The sequence below is a fragment of the Danio rerio genome, chromosome 6, assembly GCF_052040795.2.
Source record: "Danio rerio strain M-AB ecotype USA chromosome 6, GRCz13ab, whole genome shotgun sequence".
Taxonomy (NCBI): domain Eukaryota; kingdom Metazoa; phylum Chordata; class Actinopteri; order Cypriniformes; family Danionidae; genus Danio; species Danio rerio.
In genome coordinates this window covers 49191257-49215000 of record NC_141026.1, presented here as the reverse complement: position 1 = coordinate 49215000, position 23744 = coordinate 49191257, and the positions used below count along the sequence as shown (strand labels likewise).

The following is a 23744-nucleotide window of genomic DNA, read 5'->3' as shown; positions in this document are numbered from 1 at the left end:
ATATATATACACACACACACACACACACACACACATTTTGTAGCCAGGATATTTTGACTCACTGCATTACAGTAAAACTAAAAAAAAAAAAAAAAAAAGTGGCACAGAAAATCTAGAGAGGAGGACTATGTAATGCTAAAAAATTCAATCCAGACTAGCTGTTATCGAAGAGACTGTCTCTATCTCGTTTCTCTCTCATCGGGGTTCTGGTAAACCAGTCAGTGAAAGTGTAGTAGGTGTTGACCAGTTCGTTGTTGCTTTCCACACACATCTTATTTCTGAATGGACTGTGCTCATCCCCGCGGTCTTGAGTGCACCACCCGTGGCTGTGTGAGAGAGAACTTGGTAGGGGATGTAGTCTGGGATGATGGAGCATGTTATAATCTGTCAGAGGTGAGCTCAGAAGCAGCAGGGGTTTCCAGAATTGTGTACTTCAATGGCTGAACGGGATTTATGCTTCTGTCTCCTCCTCCAGATTCCCCAGGTGAGTTATGCCTCCACGGCTCCTGAGCTGAGCGACAACACCCGTTATGACTACTTCTCCCGAGTGGTACCACCGGACACCTACCAGGCACAGGCGATGGTGGATATTGTCAGGGACATGCGCTGGAATTATGTCTCCACTGTGGCATCGGAGGGCAATTACGGAGAGAGTGGAGTGGACGCCTTCATCCAGAAATCTCGGGAAGAGGGTAAGAGAGTGATTGACTTTAATTTGGATATATTTCGGATTTTTGTCATGTTGTTCAATTTAATTTCTTTTTTTAAGCAATTAAATTTTTATAGAATTACACAAAAAAACAAAACAAAAAAAAAAAACAACATCCCATACATGAATTTTCCCTTTGCGGCTTCGCTAACAGCTGACTAGACACATAGCTAACAGTCTGCATACCTCAAGATTGGAGTCCTCAAGCATCATACAAATGCTCAGTATATGTACATACTGTATAAGGTATAGAGCACATATTGTTAGAAAAGTAATGAGATATGCATTTAGAGCAAGGCATTCAATTTATAAAAGCAGAAAGGTGCTGTAAATATACCAATATTACAATATATAATAAAACTACTACTACTATTACTACTACTACTACTACTACTACTACTACTACTACTAATAATAATAATAATAATAATAATAATAATAATAATAATAATAATAATAATACTGTTTTTGGTTCATTGTAACTTATTAAACTAAGTTAATCATGTTATAACTTAATTTTCTAAGTTACACAAGCTGTTTAAGTCAGTTTAACATAATCTAATATTCAATGGACTCATAGGGCCCAATCATACCCCTGGCGCAATGCAGCGCAAGGCGCAAGAGCTAAAGCTTTTAATAAAAGTATAACCATCTATGTTTACAAATACAAGCACAGCTGTTTAGTCATTTCTGGTTAATGATGTCAGAATTTACCGGTATTTTGAAATGGATGTGTGAACGGCCTTTTCCGGAAAAAAATCCAGAAACATCCTCGCTAGTGTAAACAGCACTTTTTTTTTTTAAATTTACCAGTCATTTCAGTAATTTTCTGCATATTTACCTGTATCACTGTATGAAAGAGGCTATAGACTAATTCATTGTTCCTAAAGCATGTAAAGTATAATAATTTTGATAATTGTGTAATCTTATTTAGTGTAAAAAAATAGGTCTTACAAAATATAATTGTTTAATGATATAGTGTAAAATGAAAAGCAATCGTTTATTTTATTTATTTTTATTTTTAACTGCATTTTAAAATGCAAAAAACATAATATTGATTAAATACAAGGCCATATAATACTAAATTTTTAAGCATTTTAACCTGTGTGTTTTTATAGCTATTACATTAGTACAGTACACTTTAACCATATTATAAGCAGACAATAGAAGCTGTTGCAGGAAACTATTTGCTTACATCCTAATTAAGTGGTTCAGAAAGCACTCTAAGGTTTCTGGAATTGCATTTTAATATGAAGATAAGCAATAAATCATTTCATTTAACTGTAAATAAAACACGGTTAAGTGTATGAATGTGTTATATTCAGTTCACAGTAAATCATATTTTTTGGAAACTTTGTTATTCCTGTAATAAGCACTTTTTAAAAATCTGCTAACGTCTACGTTGTTTTTACAAGTGTTTTCCTCTAGCGAATGCAAATCGTTGTTTTCGTTTTATGCAATTAATTCAGCTTAAATTTAATGTACAGTCCCCATCTGACTTCCCTTACTGATCTGCAATGGACTTTTCTTCCTGGCATCTATTTATGTGTCTATATTGCATATTATTATCCATCTCTTTCTCTCTCTATTGTTCTCTCTCTTCATTTCTTCTTTTTTTCACATATCGGTTTAAAGTTTAAAACCATTGTACTTTCTTGAAAGCGTTGATATTTGTATCTAGAGTTGCAGATCTACAGTAGTTGTTTTGTGAAATGAATCTCATACTCAAGCTTATCAGAAGCAGCAATATTTTCCAAAGGTTTTCCATTCCCAGCTGTATTTCCTTCCTGAGAAATGAAACTTCAAGTGCACTCCAGGGGGAAAGCAGTCTTGTGATTTGTGCGAGGAATACTGAGTTCAACTATTGATTTTCTTCTAAATTTCTTTCCCAAGTTTCCAAGTCTGTTACTGTCAATAGTGCTTCAGGTTAAGCTTAGCTGACAGGCTGGAACCAACATGTTGCCCCCTGGGTGGAGGGTACCAGGTTTTTGCAACTGCTAAATTTACACACAGCTGTTGTCTTGCACACAGATCAGGTAAACATTTTAAGGTAATCGGTCAAAATTGCTGCAGATTTAGATGCTACATTTAAGTGCCTCTTTAGGCTTTTTTTTATGTAGCTGAATGTAAAAGTTCTGCAAAAGTTTCAAACATCAAATTGCACTAGAAAATGGAGTTATTATCTTTTGAGTTGTGTTGTTGCCAGGTCTAGACGACTGACAAACATTTGTTGCCCTAATTTTGCACCACATCTTCTAAAGAGAGACTCAGACCCTCGCTTATTATGGATTTACCAGACAGAGTCAACAAACTAAATAAAAACCCTCTTGAAAAGCTGATAAGCTGCTGCTACCACTGAATTGCTGTTCAAATTGTTATTTTAAAGCTGAATCTGATGTTTTTGTTTATACTTTTTAGGTTATAAGTACTGCAGAAGCTTCTAGAGTCAGTTTTGTAAATTAAAGGTGTAGTATGTATGTTTGACACCCAGTGGTTGAACTAAGTATTGCACCCCTGGTTCAAAACACATGCAAGAGCAGGTTGCCAGATTGACGACACCAACAAAGGCTGATTCAAATTGTGTTTTAAATAAAAGAAACGGCATGCGATAGAGGGAAAATTATCCATATTCAAAGGAGTTTTTGTCCTAACCAAAAGCTGAAATTAATTTTTTAGAAACGGCTTCTATTTCTTGCAGCTGAACAACAGAAAACTGACAATGATCACCTTGTGTGCTTTATTCGGTGTTACATGCTAATAATGTGACTTAGCAGCAGCAGATAGTTCACCTCAGATCTTGAATATAAAATAAAATAAACCCTTTGAAACTGAACTTAGCACTAAGAGTAAGCCAGCACATATCAGTGATTCAGCATCTACATTTAATAATATTAAAGTGGTTTAATATGTAATAATTAGATTATAAACCTTAAAATTTCGTTGGAGTGCAGTGAGTACACTATTATGTGCTTCTAAATGGCTGTATTTAATTTTCTGTCATGTTTCGTCTGGTGCAAACAGTCAAATTGCTTATCACTGGATATCTTGTCATATAGCGTGTGGTTAGTTGACTAATTAATAACCTTATGAGGATCTTTCAATCTGTGTCTCATTTCAGAGACTGCTACTGTCCACTGAATGCCGCATTTTGGTTGCAGACTCACATTTTGAGAGCCTTTCTAAATGAATAATTGAAACAAGCATTTTTTCCACTTAGGCAAGCAAGGGTGCTAAAATATAATTGACTAAACCGGCAGTGAGCAGGTTAAATGACCAAGTGTTCCAGCTTTTTTTTTAAAGCAGAATATCTGACTTCAGCATTGCTTTTCACATAAACAAGAATGTTCACATATTATAGTGTTTTTATGCTTTAGAAAAGTCAAAAACTTACATGCAACACCTTTAAATGTAAATTAAAGTAAGAAAATTAAAGTGTTTTTTGACATGAATACTGACTTCGACAAAACTAAATGAACAACCAAATAATTTTGTATATTACACTTTTTTTTTACTGATCCATTTTGATGCAATATTTGAACGATCCACAATCTGAATTATTGTTATATCTTTTTATTCTGTTTTCTTCACCTATGTTAAGCTGCTTATCTACATTGTTGATGGCACATCTACATTGTAAAAAGTGCTATAAAAATAAATATGAATTGAATTGAAAGTATCACAAAAGCTGATACTGATCCGCATTGTATAATTTCTATACCTCTGTTTTTAAAACTGAAAAATATTTGTGTTAATCACTACTTAAAAAAAAAAAACAGACTACTTGAATATAAAGCAAAATAGCAAATGAATAAAATCTACATTGTAAAAATGCTGGGTTACACAATTGATTTGTGTTGGGACAACATTAAAGAATTAAGTAAAAAAAATAATAATTAAATTTTTATTTGACAGATTTTAGACAAGCTGTACAAAAATAAAAGTATCCCATACATGAAATAAAAATTGTTGAGGGTAAAAACACAATAAAGCCCTGGCCTTGTTTTCATTGTGGTCCTCGCTGTTAAGAAAAACAAAGTGTTGCTTCAAAATACAGTTGATGCATAAAATGAACAGTACCTCCACATTTTAAAACAGAAACACAATTATTCACAAATACATTTATTTCTTAAATAATTAATTTGTTTTCGGCTTAGTCCCTCTAATAATCAAGGGTAGCCACAGCGGAACGAACTGCCAACTTACCCAGCATATATTTTACACAGTGAATACCCTTCTAGCTGTAACCCTATTCAGAATACAACAAAATATAAAAACAAACATCATCATCCACAATGCAAGCTAATTATCCTCATCAAACAACCATCTTTTGATGGCTTTTTGAACCTTTGTTTAAAAAATCTTTTTAAAACCTTTTCTTAGGTTTATATATTTATATTATTATATTTATTATTAACTTAGGTTTATATTTATACATATCTTTTCCCACTAGACTTTTAAATTTAAATAAACCGATATTAAAATCCCAACCCCTAGTACTGTATGAATGCTGTTGCCTCACCATTTGAAAACAGTTCCCCAAATAACTAGGAATCACATTATTCAACAAATTTAAGTGGATTGAACATAAAACAATTAAGTTGTCACAAAAAAACTCAGCAAGTGTGTTGTTTCAGCTCATTTTAATCAAGTAGTTTGATTAAATAGCAAGTCATAGTTGAGTATATATAAAAAATAGAACTGAACGTGACATGCAATGTTAATTATTGATGCACATTTCTAGATGAACTTACAATTGGTATTTATCAAAATATTATTATTATTATTATTATTATTATTATTATTATTATTATTATTATTATTGTTATTATTATTGTTATTATTATTATTATAGATGTCAGTGTTTATGGACAATTTAAAATGCCAGTCTAAATCTGAAAATGGGATCGGTACATCTGTATTTATCTTTTACTTACTAAATAGCATAAGGGGGGCACTTTAAGCTTTTAATTTGGAATTTGACAGTCATCACATTACACGGTTATTTGGAAATGAAAAAGTTTTCATAACCCTCAAGCATTGGTGGATGCAAACAGATGGAAGCTAAAATTGCGCTAGTCAAATTCTATAAAAAGGCTTTGTGAGAATCCACAAAAGTGCCTTGAGGAAGTTCTGGGGGAGACGGAGTCATACTCCTTTCTTTTCTCTAGGGTAAAACTGTCCTGCTCATGTGTACATGGTTTTTCCTACACAGTGAGGTGATTAACATCTGTTTGTCCCCCACACTTTACCCAGAGATCTGGCCTGAATGGAGAAATCACATGTCGTTTTTAACATCTCTATGTTGATTTGCTTGGTGTAAACGCGAACAGTTGAGATAGATCTGCAGTGGTGTGTTTGTGAACTCACAACTTAGAGTTATGGAAGTAAACTGTCACTTGATGACGTATGATCGTCACCCTTGCTGGCTTCTAAATCACACAAGCATATATTTCCATCTCGGTTGTGGAAAACTGCTATTTTTATGTTTTGCAGGTTTTATGTTCTGATATATACCGCACTAAATGTATTGTACACCTGAAAAAAATATTTAATATAAAATAATAAAATATAATAATAATAATAATAATAAAATTATATATATATGTATATGTATGTATGTATATATATATATATATATATATATATATATATATATATATATATATATATATATATATATATATATATATATGTATATATATATATATATATATATATATATATATATATATATATATATATATATATATATATATGTATATGTATATATATATATATATATATATATGTATGTATGTATGTATATATATATATATATATATATATATATATATATATATATATATATATATATATATAACATTTTATTATTATTATTATTATTATTATATTTTATTATATTATATTAAATATTTTTTTCAGGTGTACAATACATTTAGTATGTATTTAGTATGTATGTATTATGTTTTTGTCGCTGCTGAACACAATCCAATGTTTGTTTGTTTGTTTGTTTTTTCATACTAACATCATTGACATCCATAGTAGGAAAAATACTATGCAAGTCAATGGATCCTTTTTTCTAGCATTTTTCATAATATCTGTTAGTGCATTCACACCAGACGAGAATGAAGCGCCAACAGTGAGTGATTTACACATTAAGCCAAGACGCGAATAGATGTCCTCCGGCACTATTTGTCTGAATGACAATTCAATTCACCTATACCGCATGTCTTTGGACTGTGGGGGAAACCAAAACAAATGAAATGAAATGCCAACTGGCCCAGCTGGTACTCAAACCAGTGACCTTCGTGCTGTGAGTGCTAACCACTGAGCCACTGTGTTGCCCTGGTCTCAAACAAAGCTCAATAATTGTGATGTTTAAATAATTTTAAGTAAACAGATTGAATAAACAACATCATTTTTCTAAGTCATTGCTAACTGCTTTTTAAAGGTGCGCATAGCAAATTTTGCTATGCAATAAAATTTGAATGCACCAAACGCCTCCCATAACCCAACAGGACACCATTCCTTTTATGATATCTCTACTATCAATACTAGACAAGTAAATTTCTGCTGATTGGCACCCAGTGTGGTTTTTTTTTTTTGAGAGAGGGAGACTGTTCAAAAGTTGTTGTTTTTTTTAAATCATCATGAAATTAAAAATATTTTTATATATGTAACTACTTTATATGTATAGTAGTATTTGTTATGAACAATTTATCTGTGCACCTCATTATTTTGTAAAAAAAAAGAAATATTATGCATAATCTTTTAATCAAAAACCATAACCTTTTCTTCCTGCTTGGGGGCGAGGCTATCAATAGCCCTTTTCACACAGACAGACCTTTTCAGAAAATTACTGTCAATTTCTCTGAAAGGGATCATGTGTTAATAGGCTCTTTTTTTAAATACTGGTAAATTCATATCAGAAATTTTCCAGAAAGAGAAGTTGTAACATTTGCTGCTCTGTGTGAATGCAGAAGAAAAATTGACGGAAAGAACACATTTACATAACGCGCTGACTTGAGACGTCTACTCCAGCCAATCAGAACATTCAGATGCATTCACATCAATTCTGTTTATGAAAATAAAATCCTTTGAATATTTGTCCAGACACATTTAGCTGCTAGATGTTAGTCGAATAACGTTTCTATGTTCTATTATTAATGCCAACTGAGTAAAAATGTATCGATGAAATGCTTATGACATGCTTCAGTTGCTTGACGCACGTACACGTAAAAGCAGCTGGTGATCACCAACACACACACATATTATGTACATCTCAACATGCGAAAGTGTTCCTCCATATGTTTTCAACGAAGTGGTTCACAATACTTATTTATCCACAGAATTTGTAATGTAGTCAAAATGTGTAAACATTTAGCTGTGGTTCACGCTTCTGCGCTTGGATGTCTCTGGGACAAAGTAGCTGCATGAATGCTAAAGCTTTCAGTAAAAGTGAAACCATCAACAAAAACCCTTCTATGTTTACAAATACAAGTAACAGGATTTGGGAATGGTCTTTTCCAGAATAATTCCGGAATTTCTTTGTCAGTGTGAACAGCACTTTTTTTTTTTTTTTACTGATAAAGTCGTTCTGGTAATTTTCTGGATATTTGTCTGGTATTGCTGTGTGAAAGGGGCTAATGTGTGTGTCATGTCTGTTCTGCTTTAATCCATTCATCAGTCTAACTCCATTTTGTTAGCAACACCCATTTTCTAACTTCCTTTTTTTCACTTCAGAAACCATTTCAAGTAGACATACATCACGATTGCAGGCACGATTTACAGTTTAACTTTCATTTCTTGCTGTTTCATTCTATTTCCTCTATTAAAACACACATGCAGGCAGTGCAAAATTAATAGCTCCAGATAATACAATAAAGGTTATTTTTAAGTGATTGCTATGCTGTATCAATGCATTGTCAGGAACCACAGTGATTCATTTTGTTTTGCCTGTTATATATTTTTGGACTCTTAATGTGCCGGTAGCGATTGCAATGCATTACATGAATCACCAAAGAGCAGCTAATATTTCCTTAAATGTTCTATTAAAGGGTGACACTGTGGCTTGATGGGTGAGCCACATATATGCGTGGTTTGAATCCTGTTTTTTTTTTTTCCTTTTTTAAATAGATGATAGATTTCAATACTATTTTTGTATTTTATAATGGCCTTGGGGCGAATAAATGGTTTTTGGGGTAAACAACCCTTTTAATAAAAGTGTCATCAAATAAAGCAACACATGTTTTGCATGACAGATGAACATCATCCAGAACATCTTTATATTTAAAGCCACACTGGTTCTCCACAATTGTGAGTGAGTTTTATTCAAATGTATCCAATTAAATTCACCAATAAGAAAGACAATCAATTTAGAAAGGCAGAAACATTTAAAATCCATGAAATGAAAAAAAGGGGGGACTGGATTTATAGAATGTTGAATTAACAAGAAACTCCTCTGTTTATATTCATCAATAGAGAAGCCATGGAAAGTATTCTGTATTTTTTCGTGGATTTTTTTCAAAGGTCATATTTACTCATACAGATAAGGATGTGATTTATAATTCATACCATGACTTTCCCGAAGCTCACTTAAAGCTGATGTAATTTGTATTTGTTAAAATAGATTCCCCTGTCTCAGCTTAATGTGCAGAGACAGCCGTAAGATGTAAACACTGAGCCTCTGTGGAGTGAATAACAACCGAAACAGCAAGAGTATCTCGACTGAAGGTTAACTGGTTGTTTGTCTTAACCAAGCAGTGTGGCTATTTAGCTTTAGCTGCTTTATTGTTGCTGGTAGTCAAGCAAGAGAAAAGTATTTTGTCTATATGTAATTGTTCACACAACACATAATATGTTGTAATACACTAATATATTATCTTCTATGAATGGGAGAAAGAACATGGGCCTTTTCTTTATTCTTTGTTTATACAGTATAAAGTGTGTAGTCCTAGGATCGGACAAAATATAGCTATTAGTCAAAGCATAAAGTAGCCTATTCATAAAGTCTGTTTATTTGACCTGGTACTTTTAGTATATATAATAGATGGATCATATAATAGATACATTCGTATATAAATTATAAAACGGTGCTCGCTTTTGCAGTATAAGATTGAAAGATCAGAAAAAGGCAATACCATTCTACAGATTCTCCCTCATCAGAGAAATGGCTGAAAAGTGGTCGGAATTGGACAGAAGTAGCTACACATATGAAATCTCTTCTATGTTCTCTCTGTCTGCCTGCACTGCTGATTTAATGTAGAGACTGGGCGATTTAACATGTCGTAACTTATACAAAGAGCAAAAACTATTTTTAACTTATCTATAATTTAGCAAATGACCATAAAATAAGTGGGATAAATCAACATATTCTCGCCTCACAGCAAGAAGGTCGCTGGTTCAAGCCTCGGCTGGGTCAGTTGGCATTTCTTATGTGCATGATCTCCACCTGTTGGTGTGGGTTTCCTCCAGGTGCTCCGGTTTCCCCCACAAGTCCAAAGACATGCGCTATAGGTGAATTGGGTAAGCTTAATTGTCCATAGTGTATGTTTCTGGATGAGAATGTGTGGGTGTTTCCTAATGATGGGTTGCAGCTGGAAGGGCATCCACTGTCTAAAACATATGCTGGATAAGTTGGCGGTTCATTCCGCTATGGCGAACGCTGGTGAGGAAATGGACTAAGCCTGTTTTGTTTTGTTTTGTTTTGTTTTGTTTTTTTTTTTTTTTTTTTTTTTTTTTTTTTTTGTTTTGTTTTGTTTTGTTTTGTTTTGTGTTTCTCTAAATTAGATGAAAGACAGATAAAATAATTAAAATAATGTAATAAATTAACCACAGTTAAAATAGTGTTCTGTCTGCCTGTCAGTATTGTTTCACTTGGTCCCCTCAAGGATGTTGTCATTCACGTTTGTCATGTATACTAATAATTGTCAGAGTCAACGGAAATTGTCATAATATGCTGATGATTCACTGAGTCTCCTCCATGAGCAGGTTTTGGGTTATGGTCCTGTTGTGGTAGAATTTACTTCCTGGTGTGATAGAATTGTTTTTCCCCAGTTGAATGTAAATAAAACAAAGATAGACATTGTGATAGATTACATAAGGGTTTCTCCTACCCTCAGAATGACAACTATTAAAGGTTTGGACATTGAAATTGTTGACACACATAAATATCCAGGGGTTGTTATTGACAATATGTTGACATGCCAATCTAACACCCAGGCTGTCTATAAAAAGTACAACAAAGACTTTTTAGGGCTTGTACCTCTATGATGAATCTGTTTTATCTTTCTGCATTGCAGCTTGGTTCTGTAATCTGAGTCTGTCAAATAAGAAGAGGTTAAGTATCCTTGTAAAGGTGGCAGGGAAGATTATCGGTTTTAACCAAACTGAGCCAATGGTAATTTACTAAAATTATGTTTTGAAAAGTGACCATGTTATCTAATGCACCCCGGGTCACCCGTTATATTCTGTGTTTCAGTTGTTGCCATCAGGATGTCATTTTAGAGCCCCTATATAAAGTACAAACAGAATTAGGAATTATTTTATTATGGTGGCCATTGTGTTATTAAAGGTCCCTTGAAGTGCTTTAAAATGTGTAGTTTTTATTCGATGTTTGATGTAATCTCAACTGAAAAATGTAGAGAGGGTGGGACATAGAGTAGCTCTACTCTGCCAGTGAGAGTGGTTGAGCTCAAGTGCATCAAATGAAAAGCATCTTAAAGGTGGCAGGACATGTCAGATGCTAGAGAGTATTTGATTGGTCAAGATTTGATGAGAAAATGTAATATCAGGTGATGTGAAAAAAATTGATCGATTTAGGTGGAAGTGATTAACTATTTAATTATATTATATTTTATTTTATTTTATTTGTTTGATTTGTTTTGTTTGTGTTTTATTTAATTGTATTATTTTATTTTTATTTAATTTTATTTAATAAAATATATAAAATTTTATATAAAATTGTTTTTTTTTTATGGTTGGTTTTGTTTGTCTGTTTTATTTTATTTTATTATTTTAGTTGAATTTATATAAAAATGTTTCATTTAATTAGTTTTGTTTGTCTGTTTTATTTGATTTTATTATTTTTTTAATTAAATTAATTTTTTAATGTTTTTTTTTATTTTATTAATTGTTATTTTTATTTGTTTGGTTTGTTGTTTTGTCCATTTTGTTTTATTTTATTATTTTATATTAATATTTCTTTAAATATTATATTTTCTTAGTAATAATTTATTTTTATTTTATTCAATTAAATAAATTAAAATTACATTAAAAATAAATGAAATAAACAAGCTTCACATGTTTCTGTTTTTTTTTTTTCTAAATGTAAATTTTCTTTAAAAAATATCTTAAAACATCTTAAAAAATATATATTTTAATTTTCATTGGACCTTTAAATGAGTCCACCGTGGAGAAAATCTATCTGAAATTTGTTTTAAAATATGCTTTACAGTAAAAACTTGGTAATTTGTACATGAAACTTGGCCTGTGTTATGGCATCTTGCTGTAATTTTAGTTTTCTTAAACGGGTATAAAAATAAAGAAAATAAGAGTCTAGGTCCGAAAATAATAACTATTAGTTTTTTATTATTATTATTATTTTTTTCTTTAAATGGACATTTAAATAATGAACATTTATAAATATTGTGACTATAGTCATAGATATGGATATACAAAAAAAAATCTATAATCAGTTTTTACATTTTAATAAAAAAGAATAGTGTTTACAAGGTAAATATGCCAGTAAAGGTCTTCAAAATCCGCTAGAAAATACTAAAAAGACTCATTTCTGGAGCCACAAGATAGAAAGAAGGGTTAGTAATGGTTATGTGCATTTATTGAAGCTTTTTATTCACTGACATATAAAAGGAGGTATTATGTAAGTGTGGTTAAGCAGAGCTCTCCGGCAGCTGTATTTAGAGGATGCTGGACGGCTGGCGTGAGACTCCAGGGCCGTGATATGAATAACCATGAGCGTCACTGCCACCTCCTTAAAGCTTCATGGGAGTGTTTGCACATCTGTCCGGGGCGCAGAGAAAGAGTAAGAGCCAAAATGAAAGAAAGGGGACGACGGGGATTGAGAAAGAAAGGCAGAAACAAACAAACAAAGATAATTAATAGCTTAAGTCTTGGCTGCGCGGGTCGATAGAATGTCTCCCATGGTGCTTTGCTCACATACATCTTCATTCTGTCTCTGGACTGCAGATGAGCAGGATCTCTAAATTAATAATTCTGATACGTTTTTTTTACAATCACTTAGGAAGTTGGCTTTTTAAAGACTAACAAAATAATTGTAAATTATATTAATTGCTTTTGTTAAATATTTTTCATTATGATTTATTAAATGTAAAACATTTTTATGAACGTATTGCATGCAAATTTAGAATGTCAAATACATCTGTGAATATGAATATAACTCAAAAGGTCTGAAGGTTTTGTTTAGTTTAATCTGTTTTATTTAATTTTATTAAATTTCTTTTTGTTTCTTTGATTTGTTTTTTAGTCCGTTTTATTTTATTGTATTTATTTAATTAAATTGTTTAAATAAAATTGTATATTTTTAATGTAATTTTATTTAATTTTATTTGTTTTGTTTTGCTTGTCTGTCCTATTTTACTTTATTATTTTTAGTTAAATTATTTTTTTATTATTTTATTTATTTAATTTAATTCAATTGTATTTAATTTTATTTTTTTATTTGTTTGATTTGTTTTGTTTTTGTTTGTCTGTTTTATTTTATTAGTTTTTATATAATTTAACTTATTTGTTTTAAATATTGTTTATAGTATTTATTTTGTTTTATTTTATTTTTTAATTTATTTTACTTCAATTTTTTAAATACAATTGTATTAATTTCAATTTAATTTATTTTATTTTTTGTTTGTCTGTTTTATTTTTATTATTAATTTAAACTCATTTTAATTTAACGTACGTTTTGTAAAAGATTGTATTATTTTAAGTTTAATCTCATTTAATTTAATTAGTTTAAATTAGTTTTATTATTTTTTATAAATTTAATAAAGCATTTAAAAATAAAATTGTTTTATTTTTAGTTTAATTTAATTTTATAATATGTTATTTCTTTGATTTGTTTTGTATTTTGCTAGTCTGTTTTATTTAGTTTCATTACTTTTAGTTTAATTTAATTTAATAAATTTTTATTGCATTGTTTTTAGTTTTATTTTATTTGTTTGATTTGCTCTGTTTGTTTTATTTGATTTTATTATTTTTTACTTAATGTAATAGATTTTTTTAAAGATTGTTTTATTTTTAGTTTAATTTAATTTAATTTGTTTTATTTATTTATTTATTTTTGGTTAGTCTGTTTTATTCATTTATTCATTTTATTTTCGACTTAGTCCCGTTATTAATCTGGAGTCGCCACAGCGGAATGAACCGCCAACTTATACAGCATATGTTTTACATAGAGGATGCCCTTCCAGCTGCAACCCATCACTGGGAAACATCCATACACACTCATTCACACACATACAATATGGATAATTTAGCCTAGCCAATTCACCTGTACCACGTCTTGTGGGGGAAACTGGAGCATCCGGAGGAAACCCACACAAACACTGGGAGAACATGTAAACTCCACATAGAAATGCCAACTGACCCAGTCAAGACTCGAACCAGAGACCTTCTTGCTGGCTGTAATGTGATCGTGCTACCCAGTGCACCACTGTGATGCTGTGTTTTTTTTTTTCTATATTTTTAATTTTATTTTATTGACAGGTCATTTCCATCCACTTATCCGGTGCCGGATTTTATTTTATTTTATTTTATTTTATTTTATTTTATTTTATTTTATTTTATTTTATTTTATTTTATTTTATTTTATTTTATTTTATTTTATGGGTGAAGCAGTGGCGCAGTAGGAAGCGCTGTTGCCTCACAGCAAGAAGGTCGCTGGGTCACTGGTTCGAACCTCGGCTCAGTTGGTGTTTCTATGTGGAGTTTATATGTTCTCCCTGCGTTCGCGTGGGTTTCCCTGGGTGCTCTGGTTTCCCCCACAGTCCAAAGACATGCGGTACAGGTGAATTGGGTAGGCTAAATTGTCTGTAGTGTATGAGTGTGTGTGTGAATGTGTGTGTGGATGTTTCCCAGAGGTGGGTTGCAGCTGGAAGGGCATCCGCTGCGTAAAAACTTGCTGGATAAGTTGGTCGTTCAATCCACTGTTAATAAAGGGACTAGCTGAAAATAAAATAAATGAAAAATTTAATTAAAAATAAAATATTAATTTTCTTGTCGCCTTAGTCCTTTTATTAATCTGGGGTCGCCACAGCGGAATGAACCGCCAACTTATCCAGCATATGTTTTACACAGCGGATGCCCTTCCAACTGCAACCCATGTTTGAAATTTATTTTATTTTATTTTATCATTTTATTTAATTTAATTTTAGTTTAGTTTAGTTTAGTTTAGTTTTTATTTTATTTTATTTTATTTTATTTTATTTTATTTTATTTTATTTTATTTTATTTTATTTTATTTTATTTTATTTTATTTTATTCCTCTGTCATTCACTACATTCATGATTGAATAAATTCCATAATCCTGCTGTAAATTTACAAAAAGCTTCATTTTAATATCGATCTAAAAATACTATAAAATTGCTCTTCTTTTTACATCACAATGCATTTCTAATTCAATTCCTTAACACAGTTTAAGCCCCACAGTAGATGTTTATGAATTAAAGCACTGTATATTTGTGTAGCATCGCCTGCTTGCAGTTTTCCCTTAATAATTGATAGCAGCAAATGAATAAATAATACAGATGAGACAGAGCGGTGGCGAACCACAGAGAGCAAAGGCACCAGGCAGGGCATCTCTCAGTCTCTACTTTTGCATGATAGGCTGATAAATAATGCTTACTTAATGTAACATAATGTAATGTGTGATGTGATTCTCACAGATATTCGTAGCTGGCTGGAGTGAGTCACAGACAGATTCATAAAGAGCACTGACTTGTGTTGATCTGAAATGAAGAGGCAAATTGTTTTTTTCCTGCTTTTTAGATTTTCTTTTAGTTCACTGTGAATTAATGTTCCGTTTGATGTTTTCACGGTTGCTGGACTGAAGGCATATTGAACAGCCATTTGCCTCACACTATCAACAAGCAGCCATTACTGAGGTCCCACACTAACGGTCTGTGCATTGACCACTTGTCTGCTTAGATGATGTATTTGGTGGGTGTGGAGACAGTGAGGGTGCCTTTAGATTATCTGCTGTTGTAGAGATGCAAGACACGTTTTCAACAGAGCTTTTCTTACACGTCTTGTACTTTTAATACTTATTTCCAACTTGATTTTTATTCATTCATTCATATTCCTTTGGCTTAGTCCTTTATTTATCAGGGGTCGTCACAGCGGAATGAACCGCCAACTATTCTGGCATATGTTTTACACAGCGGATGCCCTTTTCAGTCACACCCAGTACTGAGAAGCACCCATACACTCTTGCATTCACACACACTAAGGCCAATTTAGTTCATCCACTTCACCTATAAAGCTTGTCTTTGGACTGTAAGGGGAAACCAGAGCACCTGGTGGAAACCCACATCAACATGGGGAGAACATGCAAACTCCACAGAGAAATGCCAACTGACCCAGCCGGAACTTTAACCAGCAACAATGCTAACCACTGTGCCACCGTGCCAGCCCAACTTCATTTTATTTTATCTTATTACTCTGAAATTTGCAAAAATTCATAATTTTTAATCAGTTAAATTCCAAAATTGAAAAAAAGTTAAAATTTGTATTTAGAATTCTCAACTTTATTGGAAATTTCAACTTCATTGGAAATACGTGTCTTAGCCTACATTTTTGAAAAATGTAAAATACATTACTCTGGGTCTGTTTTGTTACACGTTTCAGATCACAAATCCACTAGAGGGCGCTTTTCGTGAATCTGAAATTTACTTAAGGTACATTTTCTTATGTGTTTCAGATATACATCCTTCTTGCACATATCCTTGAGAAAGCTTGGCTTGCCAGTTCACCCATTGACCAAAACCCTTCCCTAAACCCAACCAATAGTATTAGTAATGCAAACGTAATAGAAAAGTACACTGCGAGCCCTTAGTTTGAATTGATTTGACGTTGCTTGTGTGTAACTGTGCTTTACTGGACTCAAACCCTTGCACTTTAGAGTATTTACTATTGGGTTAAATAAATTAACTACATGAATTAAGGTTATAGGTTCAGATATTTGTTAATATTATACCTTATATTGATAGTATTTACCTTAATGAAATGGCTATGGCAGCTACAAAATATGTAGAGAACATGCAAAATAGGCCTGTAAAATAAAGGTCTTATAAAATAAGAGAATTTTACGGTTAGGGTTTTTGTATAGTCCTGCACTTAAGGTACATGTTAGTATAATGACTGGGAAATTTTTATTCATTAGGTCTCACTTATATTGCCCTTAATAAAATGGAATTATATTTACATTATGTACATATTTTTGCGTTGTACCATATATATATATATATATATATATATATATATATATATATATATATATATATATATATATATATATATATATATATATATATATACATATGAAATCTGCATGCAATTAAATATGTAGTTTTTTTATTGTTGTTAAAATTACACTCTGTGGCACGGTTGCTCAGTGGTTAGCACTGTCGCCTAACAACAAGAAATTTGCTGGTTCGAGTCCCTGACCAGTTGGCATTTCTGTATGGAGTTTACATGTTCTCCCCGTTAGCTTGGGTTTTCACCGGGTGCTCCAGTTTCCCTCACAGTCCTAAGACAGGCACTATAGATGAATTGAATAAACTAAATTGCCCGTAGTGTATGTTTCCCAGTACTAGGCTACGGCTGGAAGGGCATCTGCTGTGAAAAACATATGCCAGAATGGTTGGTTCATTCCGCTTTGGTGGCCTCTGAAATGGAGACTAAACTCAAGGAAAATTAATAAATGAATTACACTGTTGATCCATCCCTTACTCAGCCTTGAACTCGGCCTTGAACCTACCCATTCCACCTCAATAGCACCATAGGTGTTGTGCGACACAGTATATACACAAGTTCTTACTATGTCATTAAAATACCTAGTAGTTAGGGCGACTTAATATAAAGTGGGCCCACTTATTTTATAAAGCAATAATAATAATACTGCACGGGTTGAACACTTTCACATAATGCATTTCACAGCTATATGTTACCAGCTTATGTAATTGCTTGACTAATAACCTTAATAAAAGTGAATCTAGCACTAGGAAAAAACACATGATTATAACTCACTATCATCATATTCTCAATAACAAATGACTCTTAACACACAAACATAACTTGTTGTTAAAATTGCTGTTAAACAGAATTTATTTCCTAATAATATTTGTCTAATTTGTTTAATTTTGGCTAGGAGTTTGCAGTTTTGGCTTAGCAGTTTTACATTTGTTAAAACCATTTTAAGGTCAATATTATCAGACCCCTTTGCTACAGTTTTTCGATAGCCTACAGAACAAACCATCATTATACAATGACTGCCTAATTACCCTAACCTGCCTTGAAAAATATCTAGTAAAATATTTTTACTGCCATCATGACAAAGATAAAAGAATTCAGTTATCAGAAATTAGTTATTAAAACTATTGTGTTTGGAAATGTGTTGAGAAAAATCTGATTTCCCGTAAACGGAACTTGGGGGAAAACATATATGGTGGCTAATAATATGTTATGCAATACAGTATAAACACAAGTTCTTACTATTTGATTAAAAAACCTAGTAGTTAGAGCGACTTAATATAAAGTGCTACCACTTATTTTGTAAAGCAATAATAATAATAATAATAATAATAATAATAATACTGCAAAGATCAGGTTGAACACTTTCACATAATGCATTTCACAGCTATGTAGCTGCCAGCTTATGTAACTGATTGAATAATAACCTTAATAAAAGTGAATCTGGCACTAGGGAAAAACACAGTATATGATTAGAACTCACTATCAGCAAATTCTCAATAATTAATGACTCTTAACACACAAACACAACATGTTGTTAATATTGCTATTAATCAGAATGTATTTCCTAATAATATTTGTCAAATTAGTTTAATTTTGGCTAGGATAAAAGCAGTTTTACTTTTGTTAAAACCATTTTAAGGTCAATATTATTAGACCTCTTAAGCAATATAGTTTTTCGATAGCCTACAGAACAAAGCATCATTATACAATGGCTTTACCCTAACCTGCATTGAAAAATATCTTATAAAATATTATGTACTGCCATCATGACAAAAATAAAAGAAATCAGTTATTAAAACTATTATCTTTGGAAATGTGTTAAGAAAAATCTTATTTCCCGTAAACAGAAATGGGGGGGGGGGATATATGGTGGCTAATAATTCAGGAGGGTTAATAATTCTGACTTGAACAGTATTTATTCAGTAGACAGAGGAGTCGCTACCACCTTATTTCTTCTCAGAGAAAGCACCCCGAGTAAAAAAATATCTTGTTATATCGAGGGTCTGTATGTAGGCTATGGATGTTTGATTTCAGTGACCAAATTCTAACCTCGGTGCATTCGTTTTAAATGATGGACATGAAGAGCCTCCTCTTTGGCACATAATATTTGATCGTCTTATGATTTGTTCGTCATTCCCTACAGACTCAAGCATGCCTATGGAGCGTAGGACAGCACTCTTCAATTCCAGGCCTGAAGGCTTTGCCGACTTCATTTTTTTTTTCGTTGCTGTTGTTGTTCCTGCCCTGACCGGTGCATGATTCAATTCACTCTTGCCTCCAGGGAAAATGCTGAAAAACACTATGTTTGTGAAACGCCTCACTATTTTTCTCCCCTCTCTCTTTTCCCTTCTTTTCATGGTGTTTTCAAAGTGGAGCTTTGTGACACCTTAACCCTGTATCGATATCAGTTGTTTGCTTGTAATGTCTATAAGCGAGTGTGTTATCTAATACCACAGTAATCAAATGAAGGAGTTTTCTGTGCGATAAGTGGTCCCCCACGAAAGCCATTGAACGAAACGCACTGCACCGTTTCTTTTTGTTGACTCTCCGTCAAGCCGAAGCTCATTCGATATTTTCAATATCTTCTGGGTTCCAGTAATGGGCCAAATTTATAATGCACCCGCTGCTGAGGGACCTTGAAGGGTCGAATTCAGAAATGAAGGAATAGATTTGGTGGGTTTTGAAAGGCGACTGCCACTAGCATACATCACCATGGAAAATGGTGGCCCAGTGGTACCATGGAGTTGACTTGGGCCACCGCTGAGTGATGAGCAATCTTCAGCCGCAGCATGGCACAATAACAAAGTAAACAGCCGACGCTGCTCTCAGCATACATAAATCTCCAATATTTGATAAATAAGATTTGCCCGCCGTAATTGATTCCATGTGGAGATCCAAATAGAAACCTCGGAGGGCCCTGGTAAAATCTAATCAGGAGGGGAGGTTAGTCATCTGGCGAGTTACCTAAGGGTTTGTAATAATGGATCAACAATTATACCCTTCATAATTACTGGAGACAAACATGTAGATTATAATGTATAGCCGGCGAGATTCAGTCTGACATGTTTTCTGCTTCGCTGATCTCACAAAGCTGAAGGTGCAAATGCAGGACGCATTCTGTTGATAAAAGTGTGCTGCTAAAAGGGATTTCTCTGAAAAATATATCTAAGTTGGATATCCCAGTTGACGCTGTGGATTGCTGGGGTGCTTTATCATGTTGATGTCTGTGGGAGTTCTTGAGGAAAACATGACAGACATGCAGTGACTCGTAAAAAAAAAAAAAAACTGCTACGCTGTCGTCCTTTTTATATCGAACACCGTAAAACCCAGACAGAAGCATAAAGTCTCAAATCCTAAGCCAAAACTTTTCTTCGGGAAAGAAGACAAACATCCTTTTCTTCCTTCTTTATTTTGTGCTGCTTCAGAATAACGCATCAGCTTCCTTTTCTCAAGTGAAAACAGAAATTGGAACAATTTTATATGTGTCATTTAAATGAATTTAAACTCACAGATAAGAGAAAACCTAATTTAAATGAGACTTTCAATGAATAAGAATGTTCGTTCGGTAACAATAACTACACACTATGAATCATCTATTAAGAATAATCAAATAGTGTATTTATTATTTGTTAAGCGTTAACTCTACACTAAAAATCGATTAGTTACTTAAAGTGAGTAAACCAATTGCCTTGAAAGCAACAAGTTGACTGAACAAAAATAATGTATGTAAACCCATTGTAATTCGAAACTGTTCTACTGTTCTACTACTCGTGATCTAAGACAACGTACAGTAACATAAACAAACAACGGCCAAAATGCTCCAACTAAATTATTTATTAACATAGCATATCAAAACAGTCCAGAATGACAAGCGATGGGGAGCCCAACAACATAATAAATAACAACCAAACAAACCTTAAGCAGCTTGGAACTCCCCACTCCAAACAAATATCAAAAGGAAAGTATAAAGGAAAACACAACAATAAAGCCATCAAAAATTTTGCTGGTCTGGAGGTATGAAACCGTTTTAAAGGCCTGATGCCACCAAATCAACCAATAGAAAACTGAAAAGTAAAAAAAAAGACAAACAAGATCAACTGAAATTAATAATTATGGGCAGGAGGGTACGCCACACGCAGCATCTCCACCCCCAATATGGTGACTGGTAAATTAAACAAAAGAATACATAAATAAAACACCACGAAACACCATATAGTAATATGTGACATTGCATCGGCCAGCACATTATCTTTACCAGAAACAGGTTTCATTTCCAAGTTAAAAGCTTAGACAAACAAAGCCCATCTCATTAAATGTTGATTAGAATTACGCATTTTCTGAATAAAGATAGGAGTGTTGTGATCAGTGCAGAAGACAGTAATAATCTTTTTTACAGTGTTAGTCTATTTTAGCACTTCTGTTTTCAAATATTTACTGTCATTATTACATATTTGGTGCGTCAGTAAGTCTATAAAATCTATACTTATAGCCCGTATTGAATTTAGAAGACACACTTGAGTCTGGAAGAGCAGATTTCATTTAGTTACTGTCATTTTGCCTGTTACAGAAAAGCTAGAAACAAAATACAAATATAATAAAAGTGTATTGGAAAAAAAGTGATTAGTTTACTTTTATTTTTAAAAAGTGAGTACAATTAGCATACTTATAAAAAATTAAGTCAACTTAACAGTTCCAAGTTACAATGGGTTTACTAACATTATTTTGTAAAGTCAACTTGTTGCTTTTAAGGAAATTGGTTTACTCGCTTTAAGTAACTAATCACTTTTTCAGTGTACATTCATACACTCACTGTAAACCCAATAAGTTAAGGTAACTCAAACCATTTGAGGAAACTGATTGCAACAAACCATTTAAGTTCAAAAACTGATCCTAATGAGTACTTTGAACTTAATCCATTTGAGTAAAAGAAGCAATTTGAGCAAAGTAAAACCCAATAGGTTAAGACAACTCAATCGGTTTGAGGAAACCGGTTGCAACAAACCATTTGTATTAAAAAATAATCTAAATGAGTTAAAAATAATAGACTGCAATGAATGGTAACACTTTATAATATCATAGTGTTTCCGTTCATTCTAGTCTGTTTTCATACAAAGGCTTTGAAAACTTGAATGAACAGCAATTTCATGATACCTTTGATTTACTGTCATTTTTGAAGCTCTGCATGTTTGTTGTAAATGAAAGAAAAACAGACACTAGAATATTGCCTTTTTGCCATCCACACAGGTTTGAAATTACATGGAAGTTAATAAATGATGACAGAATATGTATTATTTGAGTGAACTGTTCCTTTAATTGAAGATTGGCTGCTAAAGCATATGGATGCTTTGTTCGTATCTTCTCTTTAGCTTTGTTCACAGTGTGTGTGGAAAGGATAATTGACTGTGCCGAAAATCAGAAGATCAAGTTCTGACATCTTGTCACTTTGACTCAGGGGTTGACTCTGAATGTGTCATTGCTATTATTAGAGCCTTCTCGCTACATTAGCTTGAGTCGCTTATTTCTTTTATTTTCCCTAAAGACCAATGAAATGTTTTGACATGCAGTTTTTCGGCATTTATGCATTCTCTTTGTAAACAATATGCTGGATTTCTATTTGATTTAATTGTTTTAGGTTGGACTATTATTCTGGTTAATTTAGGTTTGTTTAATAATAATAATAATAATAATAATAATAATAATAATAATAATAATAATAATAATAATAATAATAATATATTTTATTTTATATAAATTATTGTTTTATTTATTTTATTTTATTTTTATAGATTTTACAGCATCTGCCTGAAGTAGTGAAATGGTTAATTTGTTTTAGTATAAATAATTTTATTTTATTTTATTTTATTTTATTTTGTTTTATTTTGTTTTGTTTTTTTTACAGTATCTTGTTAAATGGCTTATTTGTTTTAATTTTAAAGAATTTTAACTTTTATTTTATTTTATTTTATTTTTTATTTTATTTTATTTTATTTTACTTTTTTTTTTTTTTTTTTATTTACAGCATCTGCCTGAAGTGGTTAAATGGCTTGAAAATTCTTAAATTTTAGTCCACTTTTTAAAATTCTTAATTTTTTAAAAACAATGTATTTATTTTAACTTTGTTTTAGTTGTATTCATTTTTTGTTTATTTAATTATTATAATTATTTATTTATTTATTTATTTATTTATTTAATTTTTTTTTTTTTTTCATCTGCCTGAAAGGGCTAATTGACCAAAGCAAAACATTTATAAAATAGAAGAGAGATCCCTATTATAAAGTGTGTTTTATAACATATTACATTACCACATTATTATACTTTTACTTTATTGCTTTCTACTTTATTCTACTTTCTACTTTGCAAGTTTTCTAATACATGACATTATAGTTTCTATGGACACAGTAGCCAGAAGAGCTGCTTTCAGTCTGTTGAGAATGATGGTTCCAATAAACAAGTAAATAAATAGAAAACTGACCTACCCACTCAATGAACTCGCATAACTCAGCCAGTTCTTCCGTCTTGTCAGAACCCA

At 32.1% G+C, this 23744-nt stretch overlaps 1 protein-coding gene and 1 long non-coding RNA gene across 6 annotated transcripts in view; one reads left to right on the top strand and one right to left on the bottom strand.

Moving 5' to 3' along the window:
- grm4 (glutamate receptor, metabotropic 4) overlaps positions 1–23744 on the top strand; it is a 273711-nt gene that overhangs the window by 113404 nt on the left and 136563 nt on the right. For 4 of the 5 annotated variants that reach the window (XM_087255821.1, XM_087255823.1, XM_087255824.1 and 1 more), the window contains 1 exon segment: positions 476–692. In XM_087255821.1, coding sequence (XP_087111947.1) covers positions 476–692 — 217 coding nt within the window. 5 annotated transcript variants of the gene reach the window in all.
- On the bottom strand, positions 15138–19097 carry LOC147843631 (uncharacterized). The gene is made up of 2 exons (XR_015494145.1): positions 18384–19097; positions 15138–16979 (listed from the first exon to the last, which is right to left on the bottom strand). It is a non-coding gene; the product is annotated as an uncharacterized LOC147843631 (long non-coding RNA).